This window comes from Condylura cristata, unplaced genomic scaffold (genome assembly GCF_000260355.1).
Source record: "Condylura cristata isolate star-nosed mole 26May11 unplaced genomic scaffold, ConCri1.0 scaffold00051, whole genome shotgun sequence".
Taxonomy (NCBI): domain Eukaryota; kingdom Metazoa; phylum Chordata; class Mammalia; order Eulipotyphla; family Talpidae; genus Condylura; species Condylura cristata.
The window spans coordinates 575222-599165 of record NW_004567152.1 but is presented as its reverse complement, the minus strand read 5'-3'; the positions used below and the strand labels follow the sequence as shown (position 1 = coordinate 599165).

At 49.7% G+C, this 23944-nt stretch overlaps 1 protein-coding gene across 2 annotated transcripts in view; it reads left to right on the top strand.

Moving 5' to 3' along the window:
• The window catches only part of MED15 (mediator complex subunit 15), a 61917-nt gene extending 37973 nt beyond the window's left edge, over positions 1–23944 (top strand). The window contains exons 6-18 of one of the 2 annotated variants that reach the window (XM_004694956.2): positions 4734–4969; positions 5946–6269; positions 7946–8074; positions 13242–13361; positions 19083–19219; positions 19316–19443; positions 19647–19781; positions 19862–19925; positions 20882–20948; positions 21384–21544; positions 21624–21790; positions 22236–22334; positions 23014–23944. In XM_004694956.2, the coding sequence (XP_004695013.1) occupies positions 4734–4969; positions 5946–6269; positions 7946–8074; positions 13242–13361; positions 19083–19219; positions 19316–19443; positions 19647–19781; positions 19862–19925; positions 20882–20948; positions 21384–21544; positions 21624–21790; positions 22236–22334; positions 23014–23150 (1904 nt within the window). In that variant the 3' untranslated portion in view covers positions 23151–23944. The remainder of the gene's footprint in view (positions 1–4733; positions 4970–5945; positions 6270–7945; positions 8075–13241; positions 13362–19082; positions 19220–19315; positions 19444–19646; positions 19782–19861; positions 19926–20881; positions 20949–21383; positions 21545–21623; positions 21791–22235; positions 22335–23013) is intronic. The other variant, XM_004694955.2, reaches the window with a different exon arrangement.

Genomic DNA, 23944 nt, shown 5'->3' with positions numbered 1-23944 from the left:
TTTTTTTTTTTAAGATTTATTTATTTATGCATACAAAACTGAGGTACAGGCCAGAGGTGCAGTGGTAGTGAGAGGATTCACCAGAGATAGAGTGGGGAGCAGAACAGGCAGGTTGATGGAGTATACTGCTGAGGGGAGCCAGTGGGCGGGTCAGGAGAGGTCTGCTGTGCCATGTAGGTCACCTTCCTTGCCCAAGATCGAACTTGTACTAAAGCAGCTGCAGCTAGCTTGCAGTGCCACATCCTAACCCGTTGCACCACCAGGGAGAGCCTGAATGTTCAACATTCTGAGCACCTATGAACACTCTTTTGGGTACTAGATCCTGGGTAGGGTACATTTTTAATTGCTAGGCTGACAGAGGGTAGTGCCCTGCTGTACTTGGCCCACTGCAAGACGGAGAAAACAATCCTATAATCTCTCTCTAACAGGATATGTGCTAGGACTCTGGCATCCTCACTTGCCTAGAAGCAAGGTCAGATTGGAGGAGAATTTCCCACTTAAGGCTTTTGATGAATTGCAGATTAAGGCCAAACAGTAGGCACACAAATCCAAGGTCAGCAGCCATGAAAGAGGACAGAGACTCTGTGAGGAGAAACAATTAATGTGGAAGCCTTCAGGGACTACATATATAGAATTGTTAGATGTAGGCTTGATGTGTTTAAGGAAATAAAGGATAGACTTCCAAGTGAATATGTACCATGATACTGTCAGGAGTTACTGAGCAGATTTGATAAGGAAACAGATGGATTTTACAGAAACAAGAGAATTATTAAAAGGAGAAAGTCTGGGGAATAAATAGCAGATGAGATACACTTGAAGAAATAATTTGAACAGCAAGCTACATTTGAAGAATTGACCAAGATTGTAGTCCAGGAAAGAAGTTTTGAAGATAAGAAAATAAGGGTGAGAAATGTGGTGGATAAAATCAAAACGTCTAAGATGCTCTGGGAGAGTGAGATGCCAGAGCCCCACCAAATGGAGAGTAGATGCAGAATGACGATGAAATATTGGCTGAGAAAAGCTCAGTGGACCCAAAGTACGTTAAAAGTCTTAACCATGACTGTAAAAAATCAGAACACTGGAGGTCAAAAGGCTATCTTAGAAGCAGCCAGTTTGTATAAAGTAACAGTAAGTACTGTGGATTAGGTAATGGAGTCAGGAAGATAATAGAAGTTAGTGAGTGTGTTGAGAACAGCGTTGCCATCTTCAGTTTTGTGACAATAAAACTTCCAAGGGCTAGAGAGAAGCAGAGTCATCTCTAGAGACCTTCACTAAAAACTTTTGTTTGTTTTTAAAGAACATTTTAAAAGGACAAGTTTATTAGGAAAGGTAAAATGGGGAGAGAGATACCTTCATATTCACAGGTTGAGCAAGGAAGAGAGCTGTACTAAAAATTTCTTAAAGGACATGTTTCATTTGCTCACTGTTTTCTATTACCTTTCAAATGATCCTTCCCAAGGTGGCAATTGTAAAATAGCAGAAGAAATTATTTCTTATGAGGGAGTAAACAACTAAAGCGAGTACAGAGACTAGAGAGGGAATCTGCTAAACATCTTCCGTGACAGGACATTCCCCCCCAGCAGAGTTGTCTGACCCAAAATACTGGTAGGGACAAGGTTGAGAATAGTGGGTGTAAGCGAGAGTTAACCTCGGTAAACTGTTGCTCAAGTATACAGTATACCTGCTGTATTTCAAGCGCTATTCTGAGTACTTCACAAAAGATAAATGTGCTTTTAGCTCAGTATAGAAAGCTACTGTTATTGACTCTTTTTCTACAGCTGAGGAAACTGAGGCACAGATCAGCAAAGATTTAGCATATGATTCAGGCATCTAGATTACAGGCTGTATTTCTAACCATTATTCTATCCCCTCTCTTAATATAAATCTGTGGATAAGAAGAGAAACAGGAATGGAAGTAAATGCAAGTCAGAAGGTGATATATCAAGCTATAAGATCTATTATGTGAATGTAAAGCATACTTTACATGTAAATTTTTTTTAGAGGACCCTCCATGGTGGTGCGTGGGTTAAAGCACAGCACTAAGACGCTAAAGCCACTTCAGCATGAGTTTGATCCCCATCCCAGCGGTGATCCACATGGTGTGGCAGGCTTCTCCTGACCTGCCCGCTGCTCCCCTCAGCAATGTACTTTGTTGATCTACCTGTTCTGCTCCCCACTCTGTCTCTGGTGAATCCTCTCGCCACCCCTGCACCTCTGTCCTGTACACCAGTTCTGTATGCATAAATAAATAAATCTTTAAAAAAAATTTTTTTTTGGAGAGGGTTTTAAGATCCCTGCATTTAAGAGGTTAAGTACTGGCAAACTTTATGCTTCATTATATTGAATATACATAATGAAACTGAAAAAGTTACTGCTAAAACAATTGAAATAGTTTGTAAATTCCAAACCAGTAGGGAAAATGACATAAGACAACCAACAACCATTTTAAACAACACACAAAATTTAACCCAACCATTCAGCAAAAATACTATTTAAAAAAAGGGGGGGAGGTGGGAAGATATGGAAACAACCCAAATGCCCAAAAGTAGATAACTGGATTAAAAAGATGAGGTACATATACACAATGGACTATTAACAACTAAAAGAAAAAAATAAACACATGCCTTTTGCAGCAACATGGATGGAGCTGGAAAAGATCATGCTTGGTGAAATAAGCCAGAAAGAAAAGGAAAAATACCGGATGGTTTCTCTCATAGCAGGAGTATAAAGGACCAGGCGAGAAAATAATAATTAACAACTATAAACCAGAGACATGTTACAGGGGTGGAATGGGGGATGGGATCAAAAACGGTGGGGGGAGGGAAGTGCACTGGACTATGGTGATGGCACACGGGAATTACAACTGACATAGATAGAAAAAGGCACAAAGTGATGTAAAAATAAACTTATATTTAAAAGGGGGGGTTGCTGTCAATTTTACCTTATTACAGTTGATAAAAGATAAGCTTAGAAAAGAGAAAATTCAGATGAGTTAAATATAGGTGGTTACTTTAAATGTCAATGAAATAAACTTCCTTAAAAGAGAGAAAATGTGAAATTACATGTAAGTGAAAGAAAACTATACAGCTATATAATCCTTACTACAAATATAAGATGCAAAAAGAATAAAAAATGCACTGGTAGGGGGAAGATGCACCAAGAGATTATAATTGTCACTCTGGTTATTGATGATAAACAAAAATGAGAAATTTAGAAATCTAGTTTAATGTACAATTAACTTCCTCTAAACACTTGGATTGAACACATCTATTTAAAACATCATAAAGCAAGCCTCAGTGATTTCAAGTATTACTGCAATTACATAAATGTTTTCTGTTAGAAGTTGGTAATAAAAAGATAAATTTAAAAATTCTTACACTCTGTCAGAACAGCTAAAACAGTGACACACCAAGTGCTGGCAGGAGGTGGAGAAACTGGATAAATCATGTTGTCAGTAGGAATGTGAAATGGTTCAGCTTCTTTAAAAACTAAACATACCGCTTAGCAGTCATACTCTTGGGCATTTATCCCAGACAAATGAAAATGTCACAAAACCTGTTACATGAATGTTCATGGCAACTCTATTTGTGATAGTCCACGTCCAGTCACCCTTAGATGTACCTCATGGAGTGAATGGTTGACCAAACTGCGACACCTGTCTATACCATGGGATGCTGTTTGGCAACAAGAGGGAAGAAACTGTTGATACATTACATTCTTGATGGTCTTCACAGAAGTTTGCTCAATGAAGTCAGTCATACTGTGTAACCCCCCACATACAATATTTTCTAAATGAAAATTTTTCAAAATGGAGCACAACTGAGGGGTTGCTAAGGGATGGAGGGGCAGGGCTATTGCGGGGGCAACACCTTGCAGGATACCCGTGGTGGTGGAAGTTTGATGATGAATCCGCTTGGGAGAAAATTGTTAGGAACTTGATATACACACCCTTAGAAGTGAGCACACAATTCTGATTGTGATATTATGTCATCATTTAAAACAATGGTACTGTGGGGGGAAAGTGGGTAGAATGTCACAAAAATTTTTCAGTAGCACTTTATTAAAATATAACTTACAAAGTGTGTAGTTCACCCTACCAAAGGACAGTGTTCATTGGCTTTTAGTATATTTACAGACTTGTGTAGCTATCCCGTAATTAATTTTAGAACATTTTTTCACTCCAAAAGAAACAGCATTACAGAAAATCTTATAAATGCAACATTATTCATAATCACAAAATGGAAACAATCCAAAGGTCCACCACCTATAGAGTGGATATACAGAATGTGGAAGTCCATGTAGTGGAGGAGTATTGAGCAGTACAAAGAAACGAAGTTACTAATACATGCTGTAATATCTGGTGACCTTGAAAATATTATGCTAAAAATATATTGTGTTCAACAGAAGAAACCAGTCACAAAAGAATACATATTTTGAGATCCCCTTTATATGAAATGTTCAGAATAGGCCTATCTATTGATATAAAAAGTAAGTTAGTGGTTGCCAGAGCCTGGGCCCCTTGGCCATCCAAAGGACCTGTTCAGCTCTAGTTACTTCTAGAAACATTATTCCCATCACTTGTGCCTCTCCTATAAAGGGAGTGTTCACTTCTAACAGCAATGGGGCGTTAGGCCCACCAACCCTCCTGTCTGCACAGCTGCGAATGCAATGGGTCTTTGGGGCTTCCTTTCACACTTGCTGAGGTCTGACTGGGGTCTCCTCTCCATTTCCAGCCCAGCTTCAACTCCAGCAGGTGGCGCTGCAGCAGCAACAGCAACAGCAGTTTCAACAGCAGCAGGTGGCGCTGCAGCAGCAGCAGCAACAGCAGCAGCAGCAACAACAACAGCAACAGTTTCAGGCTCAACAGAATGCCATGCAGCAGCAGTTCCAGGCAGTGATGCAGCAGCAGCAGCTTCAGCAGCAGCAGCAGCAGCAACATCTGATCAAATTTCAGCAAAACCAGCAGCAGGTACCAAGTTGTTTCCATACTCAGCCTCTCTTCTGTGGCCTTTGAGTTCTAGAAATATACCAGCCACAGTGATGGGCACAGGGGCTGCCATGAGTAGAGCCAGCCCTGCTCTGACAGCTGGTGCCTGGGCTTTCTGCAGAACCCTGGAACAAAGAAGAGAAACAGGTCCTGACTTGTTAGGACAGTGGTGTGATTGCACAGGGAGGGCTTCTCCTTCAGGCTCAAGTGTCTTGGTCTGCTGGCAACTGGCAGCTTCTGGGTACAGATGATTTTCTTCTAAGAGTTAACTGAAGAAAAAAGTGAGGAAAGTGTTCTGAAATGTAGGAATTCTTGAGCTGTCCTGTGGGCATTGCTCTCAGACATGCATGTCTCCAGTTTTTGTCTCGTGAGTGTTTTGGTGTCTGGTTGCAGTATTGCTGGACCCACATCTAGTGTCCCCTGGAGGAATGGCCATGTCACATTAGAAACCTTGGAGGGAGGGGGAGATACCTGTTGAACTTTATCCACTTACCCACCTCTGTTCTGTTGGCCTTAATTGCTTCCTTTTCCCATTGGCTATCCCCATACATCTCAGACCCCTGCTAGTCGTGCAGGCACTCTTCAGTCCCACTTTACCTCCTCCTGAAACTTGTCCTGTTGACTACTATGGCAAGCAAAATCATCCCTGAAGAGGATTCAGATGTCTGCAGTCACCCAAGTGTTTACCCCAGTTTCTGTGACTCAGCATCTATGTGTCATCCTTTAGTAAACTTCCAGATACTTTCCTGGAGCCTTCTTGCATCTTCTTTCCACCTAGGGTGGGCCAGCATCTGGTGGACAGGGCACAGACATGCACTTCACGAGTACTCACTGCCCTTGTATGGGAGGTGCTCCCACCCTCACATGGGAGAACAGCCCAGGTACACTGCTTCGGGGCAAGACTGCCTCAGGAACCAGAGCTGACAGGGTCCCTGTATTCTGTTTGTTCTGCCTCTAGATACAGCAGCAGCAACAGCAACTGCAGCGGATAGCACAACTGCAACTGCAGCAGCAACAGCAGCAGCAGGCTTTGCAGGCCCAACCACCAATACAGCAACCACCAATGCAGCAACCACAGCCTCCTCCCTCTCAGACCCTGCCCCAGCAGCTGCAGCAGATGCACCACACACAGCACCACCAGCCCCCACCGCAGCCCCAGCAGCCGCCAGTAGCTCAGAACCAACCCTCACAGCTCCCACCACAGTCACAGACCCAGCCTTTGGTGTCACAGGCTCCCGCACTCCCTGGACAGATGTTGTACGCCCAGCCACAGCTGAAACTGGTGAGTGTCCGTGGCCCGTGGTGGGTCACAGCTCTTATGGTGTCTTATGTGTCTGGCAGCCATTAGTGGTTTCTTTGACAGTGAATGGAATGTCCTCTTTCTCAGCTACTAGAAATCAGCAGCTCGTCCCCACACCATCTTGTGCTCTGCCCAGCTAGGAAGTGTGCATGTAGGAGCTGCTGCGTCCTGCACTGACTGCTCCGCTCCTGCGATAGCAGTTTGTTGCCCAAGCGGCTTGGCTGATTGCCATAGTGGCATTTAAGATTGTAGATGAGTAGAAGGATGGCGGATGCTATCCTCACTATGGGGAGGAGGTACTGCCTCCATTGGGCATCTACCAGTTTGGTAACTGCTCTGTTATTTTCTAAACAAAGAATACCATATTGGGGGTGGCATTAATTAAAACCAAATATTCTTTTTTATTTATTTATTTTTTTAAAGATTTATTTATTCATACAGAACGGGGGTACAGGCCAGAGATGCGGAGGGTGGGAGGAGCCACCAGATACAGAGCGGAGAGCAGAACAGGCAGACTGTTGAAGTACACTGCTGAGGGGAGCAGCGGGCGGGTCAGGAGAGGTCTGCTACGCCATGTGGGTCACCTCCGGAGCAGGCGGGGATCAAACTCATGCAGAAGTGGCGTTAGCTTCTCAGTGCAGTGCTTTAACCCGCTGCGCCACCAGGGAGGGCCCAATACAAAATATTCTTATTTCAGTCTCATATACAAAGCATTTTTAGTCGGTCACATTAAAACAGTTACAAATACTATTACCGGGCTCTCCCTGGTGACGCAGCGGGTTAAAGCACAACACTAAGAAGCTAAAGCCACTTCAGCATGAGTTCGAACCCAGCCCGCCCCGGAAGTAACCACATGGTGTAGCAGACCTCTCCTGACCTGCCCACTGATCCCCTCAGCAGTGTAATTCATCGATCTGCCTGTTCTGCTCCCCACTCTGTCTCTGGTGAATCCTCTCACCGCCCCTGCATATCTGGCCTGTACCCCAGTTCTGTATGCACAAATAAATAAATCTTAAAAAAAAAAACTATTTCCAAGTCCCAGGTAGCTGCATCTAGGAGCCCTTTTAATGTTTCTCAGCTTACTTCCTTGTTTTTTTATGACTGTTTCTGTTTCTGATTCATTGCGAGGAGTGGGGATGAAGGCTGAACATGAGTGGTGAGATGAATACAAGGCCGCACTAGGGCACACTGGAAGCAGGAGCACTGTGGTTATACTCGACACTTGGGAGCCAGCTGTTTGCTGACTGGCACCACCTCTGCTTTTCTCTTTAAAGAATCTGAGGCTCCGAGCAGGACTCCCATAGACTTTGTGTCCTTAGCCCAGAGTTGAGCAGGCTCGGCTGAGCTATGCGCTCAAGCTTTGGAGCTGTAGCTGTGCTCGCAACTGTAGCTGTATGGCAGTGTCCCCGTGGGAGGGCTGCACTCTGTCAGAGTTAGGGGAGGTGGGACTCAGCTGTACCAACACAGAGCAGGCTGGTGTGGAATATTTCCAATGAACTAGAGGATCAAGGACAAGCAAGGTGACTTCATAGGCAATGAAGTCATAACAATCCCTTCACCCTCTCACAGAAAGCTTCAAAATTCAGAGCTCCCACAGAAGTAGTGGGTACTCTGTCCTCAACCTTGGGGGCTCAATTTATTCTCTCTTCCTCCTTCAGGTCCGAGCTCCAATGGTGGTGCAGCAGCCCCAGGTGCAGCCCCAGGTGCAGCAGGTGCAGCCCCAGGTGCAGCAGCAGACAGCAGTGCCGACAGCTCAGGCCTCCCAGATAGTGGCTTCTGGCGTCCAGGTGAGGGCCTGCGGAGCTTAGTGTTGGCAGGTGCATGTCCTCTGTGCGTGGAGCTGGATTTCAGGTGCTCTATTGCAAGGATCTTGCATTCCTCGCCCCAGCACTCTGCCAGACAAGGGCTAATCCCAGAGCCTGGGCAGCCTGGAGTCCTCAGTGTCACCAGCTCTGCTTAGTCATATTTGGTCCTTTCATGTTCACAGTACCTGTGTCATTTTCCTGATGTCCTTCATCTTCCCTCTCTTATCTGAGAACACAAGTTGCAGAGGAGAGCATCTCACTTGCAGCACTGAGTATGGGGCTGACCGGAGGTGGACTCTTCTTGAAACTAGCAGAACATGAGAATTGTGGCACCTGGCTCCAGTGATGACTTGTGCACAGACCCTTGCCTGGCTGACTGTTGGTGCGTGCCCCTGTGCTGGAAGTGCAGGGAGACCCACCACATATGTTCTGCGTTGCTGGTTGTCAGTGGAACAGGTCGGATCTTGCCCGAGTTTTCACAGTGGAGGCCAGCTCACCGGTGGTGTAGTAGCTTCAGTGTAGTTGCACCTCACCCTTGTGCTGGTGTTGAGTAGTGGAAGCCCCTGTGGAAGCCCCTGTCTGGTGCCTTGTCACATCTCTCTCCATCCAGAAGCGGGAACACTGATAGTTCCGACTCAGGAGCGTGTTATCTATAGGAAGAGCAGTCATGTTAGTTGGATGAGATGATAAGATCACTGTTGGGTTCTGCCTATCCTGGTGCTCTGCTGGGCTGCTGGGATGAGTGGCACCTGCCATACTCATGACCCTGCCTATGACTTGTGAGTCTTGTTTGGTGGGCGGTGCTGCATGTCTCTGGGACTCAGGGTATTCCCTTGGTGTCAGATAGCTCTCAGGACCTTCCTGGCCCCAGCACTGTTGCTTGAGTTCATGGGAAGCTTCCTGAGGAGAAACATGCCAGTGGAGGAAACTGAAGGGACAATTTCTATTGTCTCTGCACCAAGTGACCTGGGCAGAGTGCCCCACACAGCAGCTTCCCCAGACAGGGCCTTGAGGGAAACACAGTGCAGGTCGGTCCTGTTATCTGTACCTGGGAGGGGCTAGCTGCCCTGAGTGACCAGGCTGGAAGTAGTCTCTGCTGCAGCTACTGTGTTATGTCCTGGGCATGTCCCAGGCCCCTGGCACTCCCTCACTGGGTTGAAGCAGAGAAGCAGGTGGCATATAGGAACCTCTTGGCCCTTAAAAGCCACTACCCTTGATGCCTCACGACACTCCCTGTGCTGTCCTTAGGATCACATTTTATGGAAACGGCTGCATCTCAGTCAGGTCCAGTAGGAAAGTAAAAGAGACTCGGCATTTTTTACCCTGCATTTTGCTGGCTTGAAGGAGAATTTCCCTCTTAATCTCATTTTTTGATGTTTGGGACGTAAACACTGAAGAACACTGATCCCATCATTTTGTGGGCTGATTTGTTACAGTCATATAGCCATCACCCTCTGAGAGTGACCTGCAGCTGTGTGCTCACTACCTCACTCTGAGCCTGCACACAGTGCTGGGCCACCTGTACTTGCTCCACTGATGTGGGCTGGAGGTCCCAGGCCCGCGAGTGTGGGTGCTTAGGGAGGGACACAGTTGCCTCCAGATTTGTAATCTTTCCCCCACAGAAAACTGATGGCAAGTGGAGCTGAAGTGGGGCCCAGGACTCTTCAGACAAGGATCCAGGAAAGATTGTGGGCTCTCTGGTAGCTGGAGAAAAGTACTCACTACTTGAGTATTATGAGTGGGTTTGTTTTTTGCAGATGTGTCTACCTCCCTCCCACATATGACAGACTAGCTCTGGGTGGAGACCTCACTGTCTTACAGGCTGTGTGATGGGACTGTTAGGAGCTGGGGGCCGAAGTAGCATTTTGAAGCCCTGAAACACGGAGACCTTTTTGTGCCCTTGCCCTGGCAGCAGCGCTTTGGGGCCTCTGCCCTGGCTCTGGTGGTTTGTCTCTGTGCTTGGTCCTGCCTCTCTGCAGGCAGTGCACTTGGGTGGCAGCAGGCTGGTCTTGCCTCAGTGTTTTGTTCTGGCAGCAGTGAGTCCATGGAATTCCATGGGGTGTGACAAGTTCTAGGGTTATCTCTGGATTCACAGTCCTCCTTTGCAGTCAAATCAACTAGACAAGGCTACCAATGTTCTGACCCTAAAACTTCAAAAGTTATGTGATAACTGTGGAGATGAAGTTAGAGTATAAATCAGGTAACATTCCAATACAGGAAAGATTTGGCATCTTTCTTTCCCTAGTTTTCATGTGTAGTCATGGTCATACTATACACTGGACTCTGTGTGTAACTGCTTTCTTGCTGGCATTACAACAGAAGGAAACCATCCTCCTGTAATTAAAACCTGAGTCACATTACTTCACATGACTGTATAGTATTCTTTTTATGACTGTATCCTGTTGTTTGTAGTTGCCATCTTGTTCTTGAATCCTGAGGTTATTTCTAATTTTTGCAGTTACCAGTGATGTATATCTTCATGGCTGGGTCTGGATTTTTTCCTGACGTCTCCTAAAAGTGAATCACCAGGTCACTTTGAGACCCTCAGGTTTTATCAGCCAGTCATCTACCAGGAGTTCAGAAACACAGACTAGAAGTCTCTGTGCTCACATGTTTGACATCAGGACACCTTGTCCCTTCTTCCATTATGGGAGTTGCTGTGTACAGGCGCTGGCACTGTTCTGTGAAACAGGCACTGGGATTGGAGCACTTAAACTGGCAGCCCATTTTGTCTTGTCTCCTGCTCTGCCCTCCAGGACAGAGCAGTAAAGAAGCACCCTGTCAAACACTCTGGGGCTGTAGGGGCAACCCCACTGAGGGTTGATCTGTCATAGTATTCCAGGAAAAGTGGGGAGCCCTGTGCCATGTATGCTGACTTTCTTACCTGACGCTGCTTGTGGAGATGAGAAGGACTGTATCACTGTCACCCACCATAGGCTTTACTCTAAGGCTCAGCAGGAGACTAAAATACACGTTTTCCCCCTAATACTCTAGCTACTGATACAGATAAAACTGGAACAGAATATGTTTCCAGTGACAAAAATCCCTGTCTTTTGTCTTTTAATCTTTATTATATGAGGACTTAACACAGTTACATCACTACAAAACTTTTCTTGCAATCAAGTTATGAATTGCCATCAAAGACACACTTCCCTGATGTACATAGATGTCATCTGGCTGAGCCTTGCCTGAATCCCTCCCCCTTCCAGGCTCCCCTCAGGACGATGACAGGCCCACCACCTGCGGGGCGGTGCCTGATTCCCTTTCTGGGGTATTTGTGTTGGGGAAGAGAGAGTGATGCAGTCACTCTGGAGACTGTGACTGTGGGCTGTTGGCGGTTTCCTGCCTAGCTCTTCTGCTCCTGTGAACACTGCTGGCGTGTTTCCATTAGTATTTGTGGTTGGAAGAAAATGAGCTGTCCCTCTCAGGGGTTTTCATCTCCAAGGAAATCACTCGGCAGCAAGTTAGATCTATACTTCGATTCCTTTTTACTCTTGTTTCTTCCTGAGTGAAAGTTTCTACCTCTGTCATACCTCCTGACCAACTTCAGGCTTTCTCCTTCTGGAAGGAGCACTGTTGAGCTGCTCCTGGGCTTTCAATTGGGCAGATCTTGAGTGCCATACTGGTGATAAATGTTATCCCATCTTAATCATACCTCTCCTCCACACCCCCTTACTTCTGCTTAGAGCTGAGCCCAGGAGAGTTGCTTTCAATCCCCACTCATTGTGGTCAGTGAACCCTCTGGGTAGGAGATTGTGTTTTCCCAAGGCTTCTTATCCAGACTCCCCCAATACATGCCCCCAGTGTCCCACTTTGTTTCTAATGAGGTGCTGTGATATTGGGCTTTCCAGGACTTGCTCTTGTTTTGGCAGCAACTGAGGAATGGCTTTCTTGTCCCCAGTCCCTGGGGAGTTACTTTTTTGGTGTGCCTGCAGAAATGTCTGGTCCCCAGCCCTGGAGAGAGTTACCCCACACCCATAGCCATTGCAAAGTTCAGGTTGGTGTCTGTACTGCTTGTGTCACCCCCAGCTTGCAACGCCTGCCATGTGGACCCTGTGGGTGTGAGAGTGAGACATGCATGTGAAGCCAGAAAGTCTCCCAGTGGGTTTCCCCTGCTTCGGAGCACTGCCCCACCAACTCGCTGCCCCAGTCTCACACCAATTTGCAGTTTCCTGGGACAAGCATTTTGCTTTTCCCACTGGTCAGTCCTGCTTCCTTTCTGACCCCTGGCCATGTTTTAGTGTGGTTCCATCTTAAAAATTGTGAGCAAATGCTTTTCAAGCACCTAGGGCTAGTACTCCATTCCCAACTCAGAACCCAGAGTGAGGGTGACGAGGCCAACTGCCAAGTTCCTACCAGTGCAAGCCAGACCCTGATCCAGACTCACAGCAGTACTCAGCCTATCTTGCTGTCTTTATGCTTCTAGAAACATAAGCTGAGAGGAGAGCTGGGGTCCAGACTGTGCTGGAGATGCACAGCCTGTAGTCATCTTGCGTATTTAAGGACAGACTTGACCCAGACTTGAATCTCAGTGGGAACTGTGCCTCACTGTAGTGAGGCCTCAGTGACATACCAGCCTCCTTTTTACATCTTCCCCTGATTTTCATTGTAAAAGGAAAACCAGTTCTATGGCAGATTCTGACTTGGAAGAGAGGAGAAGGGTTTGAGTTTGGCTCTTCAAACATCTTTGTCAGGCATCATACTACTGAGAAGAAAAAGTGCCATGAGCTGTCTGGCTCACCTGGGGTTTCCTTTGCTGTAATAAGGTCAACTTCTTGTAGTGAACTCTAGTAGAAACACTCTTTTGAAGCCTGTTCTGGAGCCTGGTCTCCCAGAAACACCACCCAGACCCTTGAGGTCTGGCCCTGACGTTTCTGTGGACCCACCAGCAGATCAGAAGTTTGTTGGAGTGAAGCCAACAGAAAGACCTGGAGGTAGCATTCTTGGTGGCTCCTAGACTCCTGCGCCTAGATAGTCCTCAATGCTTTGAACTTGAAGTCCAGACTCTTTCTTCCCAGGCTCCCTGAGCCCCCACAGGCCCCTCACTGGGGGCACTCCTTGTCACAGAGGCTACACAGCTCTTTCCACCTGCCCATGCACTGCATTTCTTTGTTGCGATCACCTTGTCTGTTGTCCCTCTGTCCTCAAGATGATCACCGCAGCCTTGGCCCAAGGTGGGATGCAAGTAAGAGCCCGGTTTCCGCCCACCACCGCTGTGTCTGCCGTCCCGTCAAGCACCATCCCTTTGGGCGGACAGCCCTCGGCACAGGTATTTACGGGGCAGCGCCCAGGGCCACCGGGAAGCTCAGGGTCCTCTGAGTGCTTTTGTGCGGCACTGTCATCTCCAGTGACTTACAGGCAGTCGGAGTGCTAACTACATGAGGGCAGACCCAGTTTCTGCTTCTTGAGGGGATACGAGTAATATCTGGGTGTATATTTGTTTTAATAGTGTGGTCAGTTGCAGTGTTCTGCTCTTTTGGAGGTTGGAGCCATGTCACTTTATAAACATTGGAGTTGTTGAACAGTTACACTGCTGCCATGTTTGTGGTATGGTAAAACAAGCTAAGTACAATAAAACAGACACTAAGTAAATCGTTTTGCTTTCTAGGACATACTAATAATATAACCGTCAGCCATGTGTGGCTTTTTACATTTAAGTTTAATTAAAATTAAAGCTAAAAATTTAATTGCACAGTTACATTTCAGGTGCTCATAGCCCCTTTGGGAGGCTCGTGGCTGCTGGACTGGATGGCACAGATTGTATGAATCGGTCTATTGTGTTGGAAGGTTCAGTCAGACCATTCAGTTTTAGATTTTCTGTGTAGAGCATAGAATTTTCTACACATCCGCACCCTCTTCCTGCGTAGAATAAGGACTTCTTTGGACATTACCCTTTTTCAGGGGCTTAAGTTTCTGGTTCTCCATCATCATATGAAATTTGGAATTGTCTGTGGAGGCTTCATCCTGTACATGCCTTGTGCCACGCTCTCTTCTGAGATTCTGAGAATAAAATGAATAGGGTTCCCTAATCTTATGGACCTTCCATTTAGACTTGAAAATCTCAAGGTTGCCAAAACTTAAAAATTCAGTTTCTGTTGTAAGTATACTGCATCTATTATCCTAGCAAATAGTAGCCCTTCCCTTCCCCGGTGGCACATGTGCTGGTACTGCCATCACCGCCAGGCCACTCTGCCACACACCACTGAGACAAGTGAAGAAGGCCTTCCTGAGGCTGAGGGATTGCCGTTTGGGGGTGTGCTCGTTTTTACCCTCCCTACACTCCCACCCCCAGGGTTACCCCAGATCTGCCATTTACATGGCTTGTCACTGACTAGAACTTGAGTTCTTGACGTTGTCTCCTTGTGGTAGTTGTTGAGTTTGGGAGGAAGAGGCAGCTGGGATCTGCTGGTAAAAAGGCCTTGTGACTGAGAGAAGAAATTGGCAGCAGGGGCGGTGGTTCTTGGGATCGAGGTCGTAAAGAGGGCAGAGGGGAACAATACACAGTGGCTTGCTCAGGGTGGGGTCCTGAGGCCTTAGGCACCTCCTGCCCCGGCCCTGTTACCTACTGCATGTTGTTAGTGAATGTTTCCTTGCCCTCTTGTCTCTAGATTCTCAGCTTTGTAACATCAAACTTCTTCTCTGCTTCAGCTTCTGCTTCTGTATCTATTGGGTTGATCGTGTCAGATTTGGCTGATGGGTGTAGAGGAATAACTGGCGTTCAGTACACAGGACTGATTATTATTAAACAAGAAAGCCCCGAGCTGGAAGATTCAGTCAGACCATATAGTTTTATATTTACTATCTAGAGCATAGAATTCCCTACATATCCACACCCCCTTTCTAGGCAGAATAAGGATTTTTTTGGACATGACACCTTTTTGGAGACATGAATTTCTGGTGAGTAGTTGATATATGACAGATGTTGAGTCCAGTTCTTTGTATGTAAACATTTTCTCACTGTAGGTCACAGTGCTGGTCTCCCAGCAGACCTTGTGGCAGAAGGTGCCCCACCTACCATAAAAAACAGACTGAGCTGCTCAGGTTAGACCTTTGGTCCAGACTATGAAGCATTCCCACCTCAGCTTTTCAGCAGGGTCCCTGGCTCAGACTCCCCACCCTATTTCTGCCCTGAGAGCCCCAGGCATACTGTGGGCATGGGGCTGACTATGAAGCTGATTCCAGGATTGATGTGTACAGCTTCCTTGTCAGTGTCATTCTAATCCAGTCCTCTTTCCAGCTAAAGGTAACTTGTTTCAGGAGCTGTCATTAAAATATATCTGGGAACTGCTCCTGACGTCCGAACGGTATCCCATCCTCCCTTCCCCCAAGCTCTGTCTGTTCAGCATCCTGGGCCTCAGTGTATCTGCCTCCAGCTACTTATACACACCAGCCCCTAGTGGGAGTGTGTCCTTCAGCATCTGCAGTGCCTGTCTGGTTTTGTTCTTTGCTTATTGCAATAAATTGTGTCCGAGGGAATGGGCAGAATAGAAAGTTGGGGCATAAGGATTCCCCTGGCTCTTCTTAAGTTGGGACTCTCTTGTCTCAGGCTTCCCTCCTACCCTCCTGCAAGATGTCCCATGGGGGTGCTTCACAGACAAGGATAACTGTGACCAAGCAGAATTCTTGTCAATGTGTTGGACTTAGTACCTAACTTCAGATCCGGGGGTGACAGGTCCCTGTCCCCTGCTCCTTCAGTGAGTATAGCAGGCAGCACCAGGTAGGGGACATGCTGAGCAGGGCCAGCAGCACTGGGTAGATGCAGGGATATCCAGCAGGTGTGGGTGCTCATGAGAGACTGGAGGACATGGTGCTGCCGCTGCCTACACTAAAGTTTCTTCACAGGTCAAAGTTCACTAGATTGGTCTTTCTGTCCTGCTCCCTGGCATCTTGGCCCCTGTCCTCCCTCCTCTGGCTGCCCCCTTCTGCTTACTCTTTGCCTCTATCCTATCCCATTTCTGCTCCCTGTAGCTGTCTTGTTTGGGATCATTTCCAGATACTTACCCTTCTCCCTGGGGAAAACAGATGATGCTGAGATGTTGATTTGGTGGACTCCCTCGCTAGGCATGTGACCTGGAACAAGCCACTTCCCCGGAATGCCCACTTCCTGTCAGTGAGGGGCAGGTAACTGGGGCAGACAGAGATCTGTGACAGGCTCTCAAAGCCCCTTCATCTGGAGGTTCAGCATTCCTGTCTTATGTGGATTTTGCCAGCAGACATGGCTGTGCCTCACACAGAAAGTACTCAGACTGGTGAGATGCTTAGCCGGATGGCAGCTCTCCAGGGCTCTCCCTCCAGCTGTTAGGTACATCACTGGAGGAGCAAGTCTGGGCGGTGGTAGGCTTCAACCTGGGCCCCTCAACCTGGGCCCCTTGACACTGAGATTTCTGTCTTGTCAGCCTTCTCATTTACTAGTTCTTTCTCTGGGCCATTGCTCCCCATCCCAGGTTGTCTGTACAACTTGGGATTTAGGAGCCTGCGCTGATGGCCCTGAGAGGGGTCCTGAAGGTTTATGGAGAATATATTTGCTGCCAGCTGGAATCGTGCTTTTTTCCAGAGTTGTAAGAGACAGATCTGGATTGATGCTGGAGACCCTTTTCCCTAGCAACCTCAAGAATGGTGGCTACAGTGGTCAGAGGAATGGAGCCTGGGATCAGACCCTCAGCCCAAGCTGGCCACTCTTCTCGAAGGGACCTTCTGGAAGGGATAGTTTGAGCAAAGACTGAGGCACCTCCTTGGGATCTGTTCTATCAAGTGAGATCAGAGGAGGGAATTTGAACTGTGGCAGGAAGGAGGAGGCTTTAGGGAGTGTGGACCAGAGAGTGACAGCAGATTTGGGGTAATGGAAAAGTTCATAATGGCAGGATTTCCCTGAGGCAGTTGAAGAGGCAGGGCTTTCGAAGGAAACTGGCCACAAAGACACTTCCCATGCCTGATAAACGGGCCCCAGAGTGGGTCCTGGGGCTTTTGCTTGCCCCTCTTTGGCACTGCCAGTCGTTCTCTGCACAGGCTTTTCTGATGTGACCTATTCACTTTGCTAACCCTGGGAACTTGTCGGCACTGGTGGAGATTATAGAGCAGTAGAATCTGCCTACTCCAGGACCTGGGGTACCCTCCCACCATGGAGGAGAGTCCTGAATGGGATGAACTTGCTGTGCGTGGCTGACTGCCATAAACAAAGTCACTCCTGGCCTTTTGTTGACTTTGGTGACATCAGTGAGAATCACCTGGATTGTTTTGCTCCTCTTGGCAGAGCTTCTGGGCCCAGCTGCCAGAGGCCTGAGCTTATACGCTCTTGCTTCTCCATTGGAACCTTGTTACAGTTTGTGGGAGCAACCCATTTCGTTTGTTGGGCCTTCAGTTGGGCTTGGTACCCATCTGACCTGGCCATGTTAGAAGTGACCTCCTACTGTGACCTCCATGCTGTATTACACCAGCACCCTGTGCAGCTGTTTTCCATACTCAAGAGGGTTGAAAGCCAAAGACCGGGAGGAAAAGAACATTTCGGTCTGGGAACTTGGTCCAGGTGGGCCTGGAAGAAAGGGCCAATCCTTCTGCTCTGGGGTATATGAGAACAGCAGGCAGGTCATTTTCCCAGTGGGATCTAGACTTCACATCCTTCCTTTTCCTGATTGGAGCAACAAGAAAGCAGTAACCTCCTTAGAGTGACCCTAGTTCTCCCAGAACCATGGTGGAGGCATTTGTGGGAGGAGGATGAAGCCTCAGTGTTGAGAGTGACCTGGGAGACAGGTGCGTCTGTGCTCTGGATCATCCAGGAGCAGGGCAGGGTGGGGGATTGGGTCACTGTGTGCTTGTGTGTGTATGTACCCACAGGGTGGGGGCTCTGGCCTGTTCCTATTTGAAGGACACAGCGTCTGCAAGAAAGATAAAAGTGTGGTGAGGCTGCAGGAGAGAGAAGGGGCTGCTTGCAGGTTGGTCTGCGAGCCCCAGCTGTGGGAACAGGGAGTAGGCTCTGAGGGGATTCACAGCATGGAGGAGGTTGGGTAAGGTGTGGGAGAAGCCACTCTAGTCCTCCAGTGCCCAGAAGCTGGCAGGGCCTCGAAGGTGATCTTGGTGCCACTATGCCAGGCACTGGGTGAGGCAGCTCTCTGGGGCTGAATGCCCTACAGCCTTCCTCGCCATTGGGAGCTACGCTCATACCCATCTCAGGATTCACCATGGGAAGCGGTTAGTCACACATCTCTGCCCTGTCCCCTGGGTACTAGCTTTAACCTGCATAGTTCACAGATGAGAACAGTGGTGTCCCTGGTGGTGACAGTTGTGCAGTTGACCCGGTGTGTTCTTCCAGGCAAGGACTTTGGGGAGCAGGATGAACCCCAGCTCTACAGTCAAGGGATGGCTTCTCAGTGACAGCAAGCTGCTCACCTCCCCTGGTGGCTGCTGGTATAGTGGGTGGCTTCAGCTGCCAGCCTGAGGTGCCCAAAGCCAGGTGTTTGGAAAGGGCTGACACAGGGGCCACCTTGCTCCCATTAGGCAGGTCCAGGTAAGGTACAGTGTAAATACAGTCGCCCCTGTGTGGACCCAGGAAGTATGTGGAGAGGGCATGCAGAGCAGGATCCTCACTGACCCACACAGGAGAGTACCACAGACCAGGTGGTGCCTTTGGAGGCCACTGGCTATCTTGGTTCTCCTGCCTCCAGAGGCCCCCACACCCATGAGTGGGGACATGGGCTGTCCTGTCCCAGCGCAGAAGCCTGTGTTCTTCATGGGCCTCCCCCACAGAGGAGCAAGGCCTTTCTGCCAACGCCTGGGTCACTGTGCGCTTGTGTGTGTGTGTACCCACAGGGTGGGGGCTCTGGCCTGTTCCTATTTGAAGGACACAGCGTCTGCAAGAAAGATAAGAGTGTGGTGAGGCTGCAGGAGAGAGAAGGGGCTGCTTGCAGGTTGGTCTGCGAGCCCCAGCTGTGGGAACAGGGAGCAGCAGAGTGAGAGCATGTAGCAGGTGAGCAGGCTGAGCCCCCTCCACTTCCAGGTCAGCCAGAACAGCCTCACCATGCTGTCCTCACCGTCGCCGGGCCAACAAGTACAGACCCCGCAATCGATGCCCCCTCCCCCACAGCCGTCCCCGCAACCTGGCCAGCCCAGCTCACAGCCTAACTCCAACGTCAGGTAGGCCTGACTGGGGTGCCCCTCCCTGCCTGGCTCCCTGGGCGGGCCCAGCCCAGAGCCCTGGCTCACTGATAGCTTCTTTTTGCTTTGCTACAGCTCCGGCCCAGCCCCGTCCCCCAGTAGCTTCCTGCCCAGTCCCTCACCACAACCCTCCCAGAGCCCAGTGACAGCGCGCACCCCACAGAACTTCAGCGTTCCCTCACCAGGACCTTTAAATACTCCTGGTAAGTCAAGCCTGGGGTGGTCATGCCCCAAGATCCAGACCCCCATCGTGAGTTACACTCATATCCCAGCAGGTTGAGGTGCTGAGGGTCAGCCCCTCACCTCTTAAGACCTTGGCTCATAATGAGTGAATGGATCCTGGAACCCTCAGAGCTAGAGTACCCATTGTGGGCTAGGACCACACTTACCAGGTTGTGTCCTGCAGTGAACCCCAGCTCAGTCATGAGCCCAGCTGGCTCTAGCCAGGCTGAGGAGCAACAATACCTGGACAAGCTAAAGCAGCTGTCGAAGTACATCGAGCCCCTGCGCCGCATGATCAACAAGATCGACAAGAATGAAGGTGGGGGCAAGAGCTGAGGGGTGGAGTGGGACCCATAGATACCCCAGGCCTGTGTCTTAGTGTCCCCTCTTCTGTCCCAGATAGAAAAAAGGACCTGAGTAAGATGAAGAGCCTTTTGGACATTCTCACAGACCCTTCCAAGAGGTGAGCTTACCCCATAGCCCCCTGGAGAAAAGATGGTGCTTCTCCCACAGCTCATGGAGAGTCCCCAGGTGCTAGGTTGACCCACTCATAGGCAGGCATTTGGTGACCATGCGGAGTTTAAGAGAAGGGATCCTGGGCTGCACTTTGCTGTGTCTGCTTCATAGCTCTGCTGTTGCCAGTAGTCAGCCTCTGGCCTACTCCAGACCATGGCTGTAGCCCTCACACTGCTGCCCTGTGGCTGTCACAGCCTGCCTCATTATGCTGCTGGCCAGGCCTAGCTGCCTCTGATAGGCCTCAAGTTGACTTTCAGCCCTGGCCCTGACTTGCCAGTGGCTTTGGGCGAGTTCTCAATTAACCACATCTGCCAAAGGGGCATCTGTAACTTGCTGTGGAATTGAAACCAGACAGTGCTTTGTGACACACTTGGAAGCAGTGTAGGGCCAGGTTCTCAGCACTACGCATGTGTCCTTCCCTGCCTGCTGACCCCAGGCTGCTATGGGCACCAGAATTTGGGTTGCTTCTCTTGTCCCACCTTGGCTCAGGCTGCTCCCTTCTAGGTCTTTCATGTTCTGTTTAGACAGAATACTAGCCATTGGATTAAGCCTGTCCAGGCTGGGTGGCTTTCTGGCCTTCTCAGGTTGATCCCTTGTTGGCATTAGACGATGGGGAGGTGAGCAGGGGACTGACCTTCATCCCTCCCCTTAGCCCTTCTCACATAAGACTTGTTATGCTGACCAGACTTCTTGGGCCAGAGGGGTCATCTTGCCTTGGACTCTTGTATCTGGAAACAGCTGGTCAGCTGCCGGGGATTCCTGTGGAGGGTTCCTCTGGTGAGACCTGGGACTGGCTCAGTCCACACCAGGGAGGCCAGATGGAAATGGTTGGGATAACCTGAGAGCATCCAGCTCCCCAGCCCTCAGGCATGGAGGGTAAGCCATGTTCCCTTTCCCTATCAGGTGCCCCCTGAAAACACTGCAGAAGTGTGAGATTGCCCTGGAGAAACTCAAGAATGACATGGCAGTGGTGAGTGGCGTGCTTTGGTCTGGCGGTGTTCGAAGAATTGAGACATCTCTGGGGAGCTCAGTGCTGGGAGGAAACCTCATTGTCAGGCTAGGTGGAGAGGCCAGCTGCTTAGCCTGGGAACAATGCTGGGATGGAAGTGGGACACAGGCGAAAGGGAGAAAACATGGCTGGGACCCTGTGGGTGCTTGGGCTGAGCTTTTATGCATATCACTTCTGCCATCACGTGCCCACCCACCCAACAAGAAACCAGACCTGGGGGTGGCAGTGGCAAGGAAAGGCCAGATTGCAGGGGGTGACAGATGTGCCCTGCATAGACCATCTTAATCTCCAGGGGGTGGAGGTTGTGGGGTGCTGACTGAGTGAAAAGTGTGTTGGGATCTGTGATGCCTCTCAGAAAGTCCGAGAGACTGCTGACTCTACCTGTTCTTTTCCCAGCCGACACCCCCACCGCCCCCAGTGCCACCAACCAAACAACAGTACCTATGCCAGCCACTCCTGGATGCCGTCCTGGCCAACATCCGCTCACCAGTCTTCAACCATTCCCTTTACCGCACGTTTGTGCCAGCAATGACAGCCATCCATGGCCCACCCATTACGTGCGTACAGCCTAGGTCTTAGCATTTCAGTGGGTGGTGGGCCATAACCTCATGTGGTCACCATGTCTGCTTCCTCCAGGGCCCCAGTGGTGTGTGCCCGGAAGCGTAGGTTTGAAGAGGATGAGCAGCAGAACATCCCTAATGTGCTCCAGGGGGAGGTGGCCAGGTTAGACCCCAAATTCCTGGTGAACCTGGATCCTTCTCACTGCAGTAACAACGGCACTGTCCACCTGATCTGCAAGCTGGGTGAGTGCCCATTGAGACTGAGTCCTGAACTGCAGCCCCGGGGCACTACCACTTTCCCCCACCCATGCTGGGCCACTGCTCCCAGGTTGTGCCCAGTCTGCGCACTCTGTCATGACTTGCACTTGGGCCTCATATGCACTTGCATGCACGCTCTGTCAGCCCCGGCACACACAATTTCCTCCCCCACTCACTGCCCTTGATTCTTGCGCTTACCTGCAGAGGGCCAATTTGTGAGACCACAAGCTCCCCTCTCTCCAGTGTTGTGAAAGATCATCCCCAGTTGAGATGTGGCCCTGCTGGCTTGGGAGAGCAAGCTCCAGGCATCACAACAAGCCTCATTAGAATGTTCCCTCCAGGGTGTGAAGAGCCCTGTTTGCATCAGATCTGTGGGGTGGTGCAGGCCAGGCCCTTGGGCCAGATCACGGGGTAGCTTCATATGTTGCAGATGACAAGGACCTCCCGAGTGTGCCACCGCTGGAGCTTAGTGTGCCCGCCGACTACCCCGCCCAGAGTCCTCTGTGGATCGACCGACAGTGGCAGTACGGTGTGTGAACCAAGAGGACCATGGCGGGAAGGCCTCTTGGCTATTATCTAGGGGCCTAGAGCAGGCAGGGGTCTGCTTTGGGCAACCAGGGTGTTCTCTATATATCCCCCTGCAACCCAGGCCATCCTTACCCTCCCCTTCCTCCTTTGCAGATTGGAATAGGTTGCCCTGCAGCCACTCGGAGAGAAAAGGGTATCCGCCCCAACTGTGTTCCCTTGCCTGTCCCACTATTCCAGGGCAGCCATGTTCAGAGGATGGGGGTAACCTGAGCTAGTAACCCCTGCGTTCTCAAGTCTGACCTGGGGACACAGACAGGAACTTGGGATCACTGGGACCCATCTGAGTGACATGGCTTCAAGTCAGAGGTTCAGAGAAAACCCTAATGATAGTGATGGTCCCTCCCTCTGCCACCCAGTCAGGCTTAGGTCTGGCGCACAGAGGGTCAGGACTGGGACCCTGAGACTGCTGGACTCCAGGTCCATTCACGCTCCAGTTTACTGACTCAATGCTTGGCTGGGATGAGGGCCTGTGTGTGAGAGATGGCAGCCCACTCACCTTGGGTGGGTGGGTGGGTCTCCCACACAACAGTCTCATGCCTGCCAGTGCTGATGTGGGCCTGGGCCCTAGGGTGACTGTCTTGCTGGAGAACTCAGCACTCATGCCTACTGCTCTGTTGCAGATGCCAACCCTTTCCTGCAGTCGGTGCACCAGTGCATGACCTCCAGGCTGCTGCAACTTCCCGACAAGCACTCGGTCACGGCCCTGCTCAACACTTGGGCACAGAGTATCCACCAGGCCTGCCTTTCGGCCGCCTAGCCACCTCTGCTGCTCCCTCTTGGGCCACCCTTCCCCCCAGCTGCCAGGGACCTCGTCAGGGCCACAGAAGACACGCACCTCACAATGGACGTTTCTAGGTGTTGGCTTCCTTACAGAGCCTGGGCTTAGGTTAGCTTTCTTGCTTTTATCTTCTGTCTTGGGGACCTGCCAAACATTTCCCATACTTGTACAGGACTAGGACAGGTGACCGTGGCATTGGCGCTATCCTCCAGGAAGTCAGACATACTCTACCCTGTGCCCTCCAGGGCCCTTGTCCATGCTCAGCGCCTGACAGAGAGCTCAGGGTCTGTCTTGTTAGAGCATCTTGAGAGTCTGAAAACACTTCTGCTGTTCCAGTAGCAGACAGAGAACATAGGAAACCTTTAAAACACACAGATTCTCTTGAGTTTTGGGTTCAGACCATGCCACTGTTGGCATGTGGAATATGCCACAGAAGCTCCCAGATACAGGGGTGCTGGCTGTGTCTCAGAGGGAAGGCTGGCCTACAGGTGGCTGCAAGTCCCCTGCCACCAGCTGGGCCTTATACCTCACAGCATTTTCCCTTTAAGCCCCGTGGGGCCACAGAGGGAACAGGGACATCTGGGGGATCCTGCCCCTAGCACTGTACCCGCTGTCGGGTTAGGCTGCCACCCTTGGGGCCTGATGTCCTTGGAGCCACTGCAGAGAGTGAGGCTCCCAGGTGGGGCTCCAGCCGGCCCTGTGATGACAACAGTTTCCTCCTTTTATATGTGCACTACCATGTCATCTGTGGTTCTTACAATAAATTTATTATT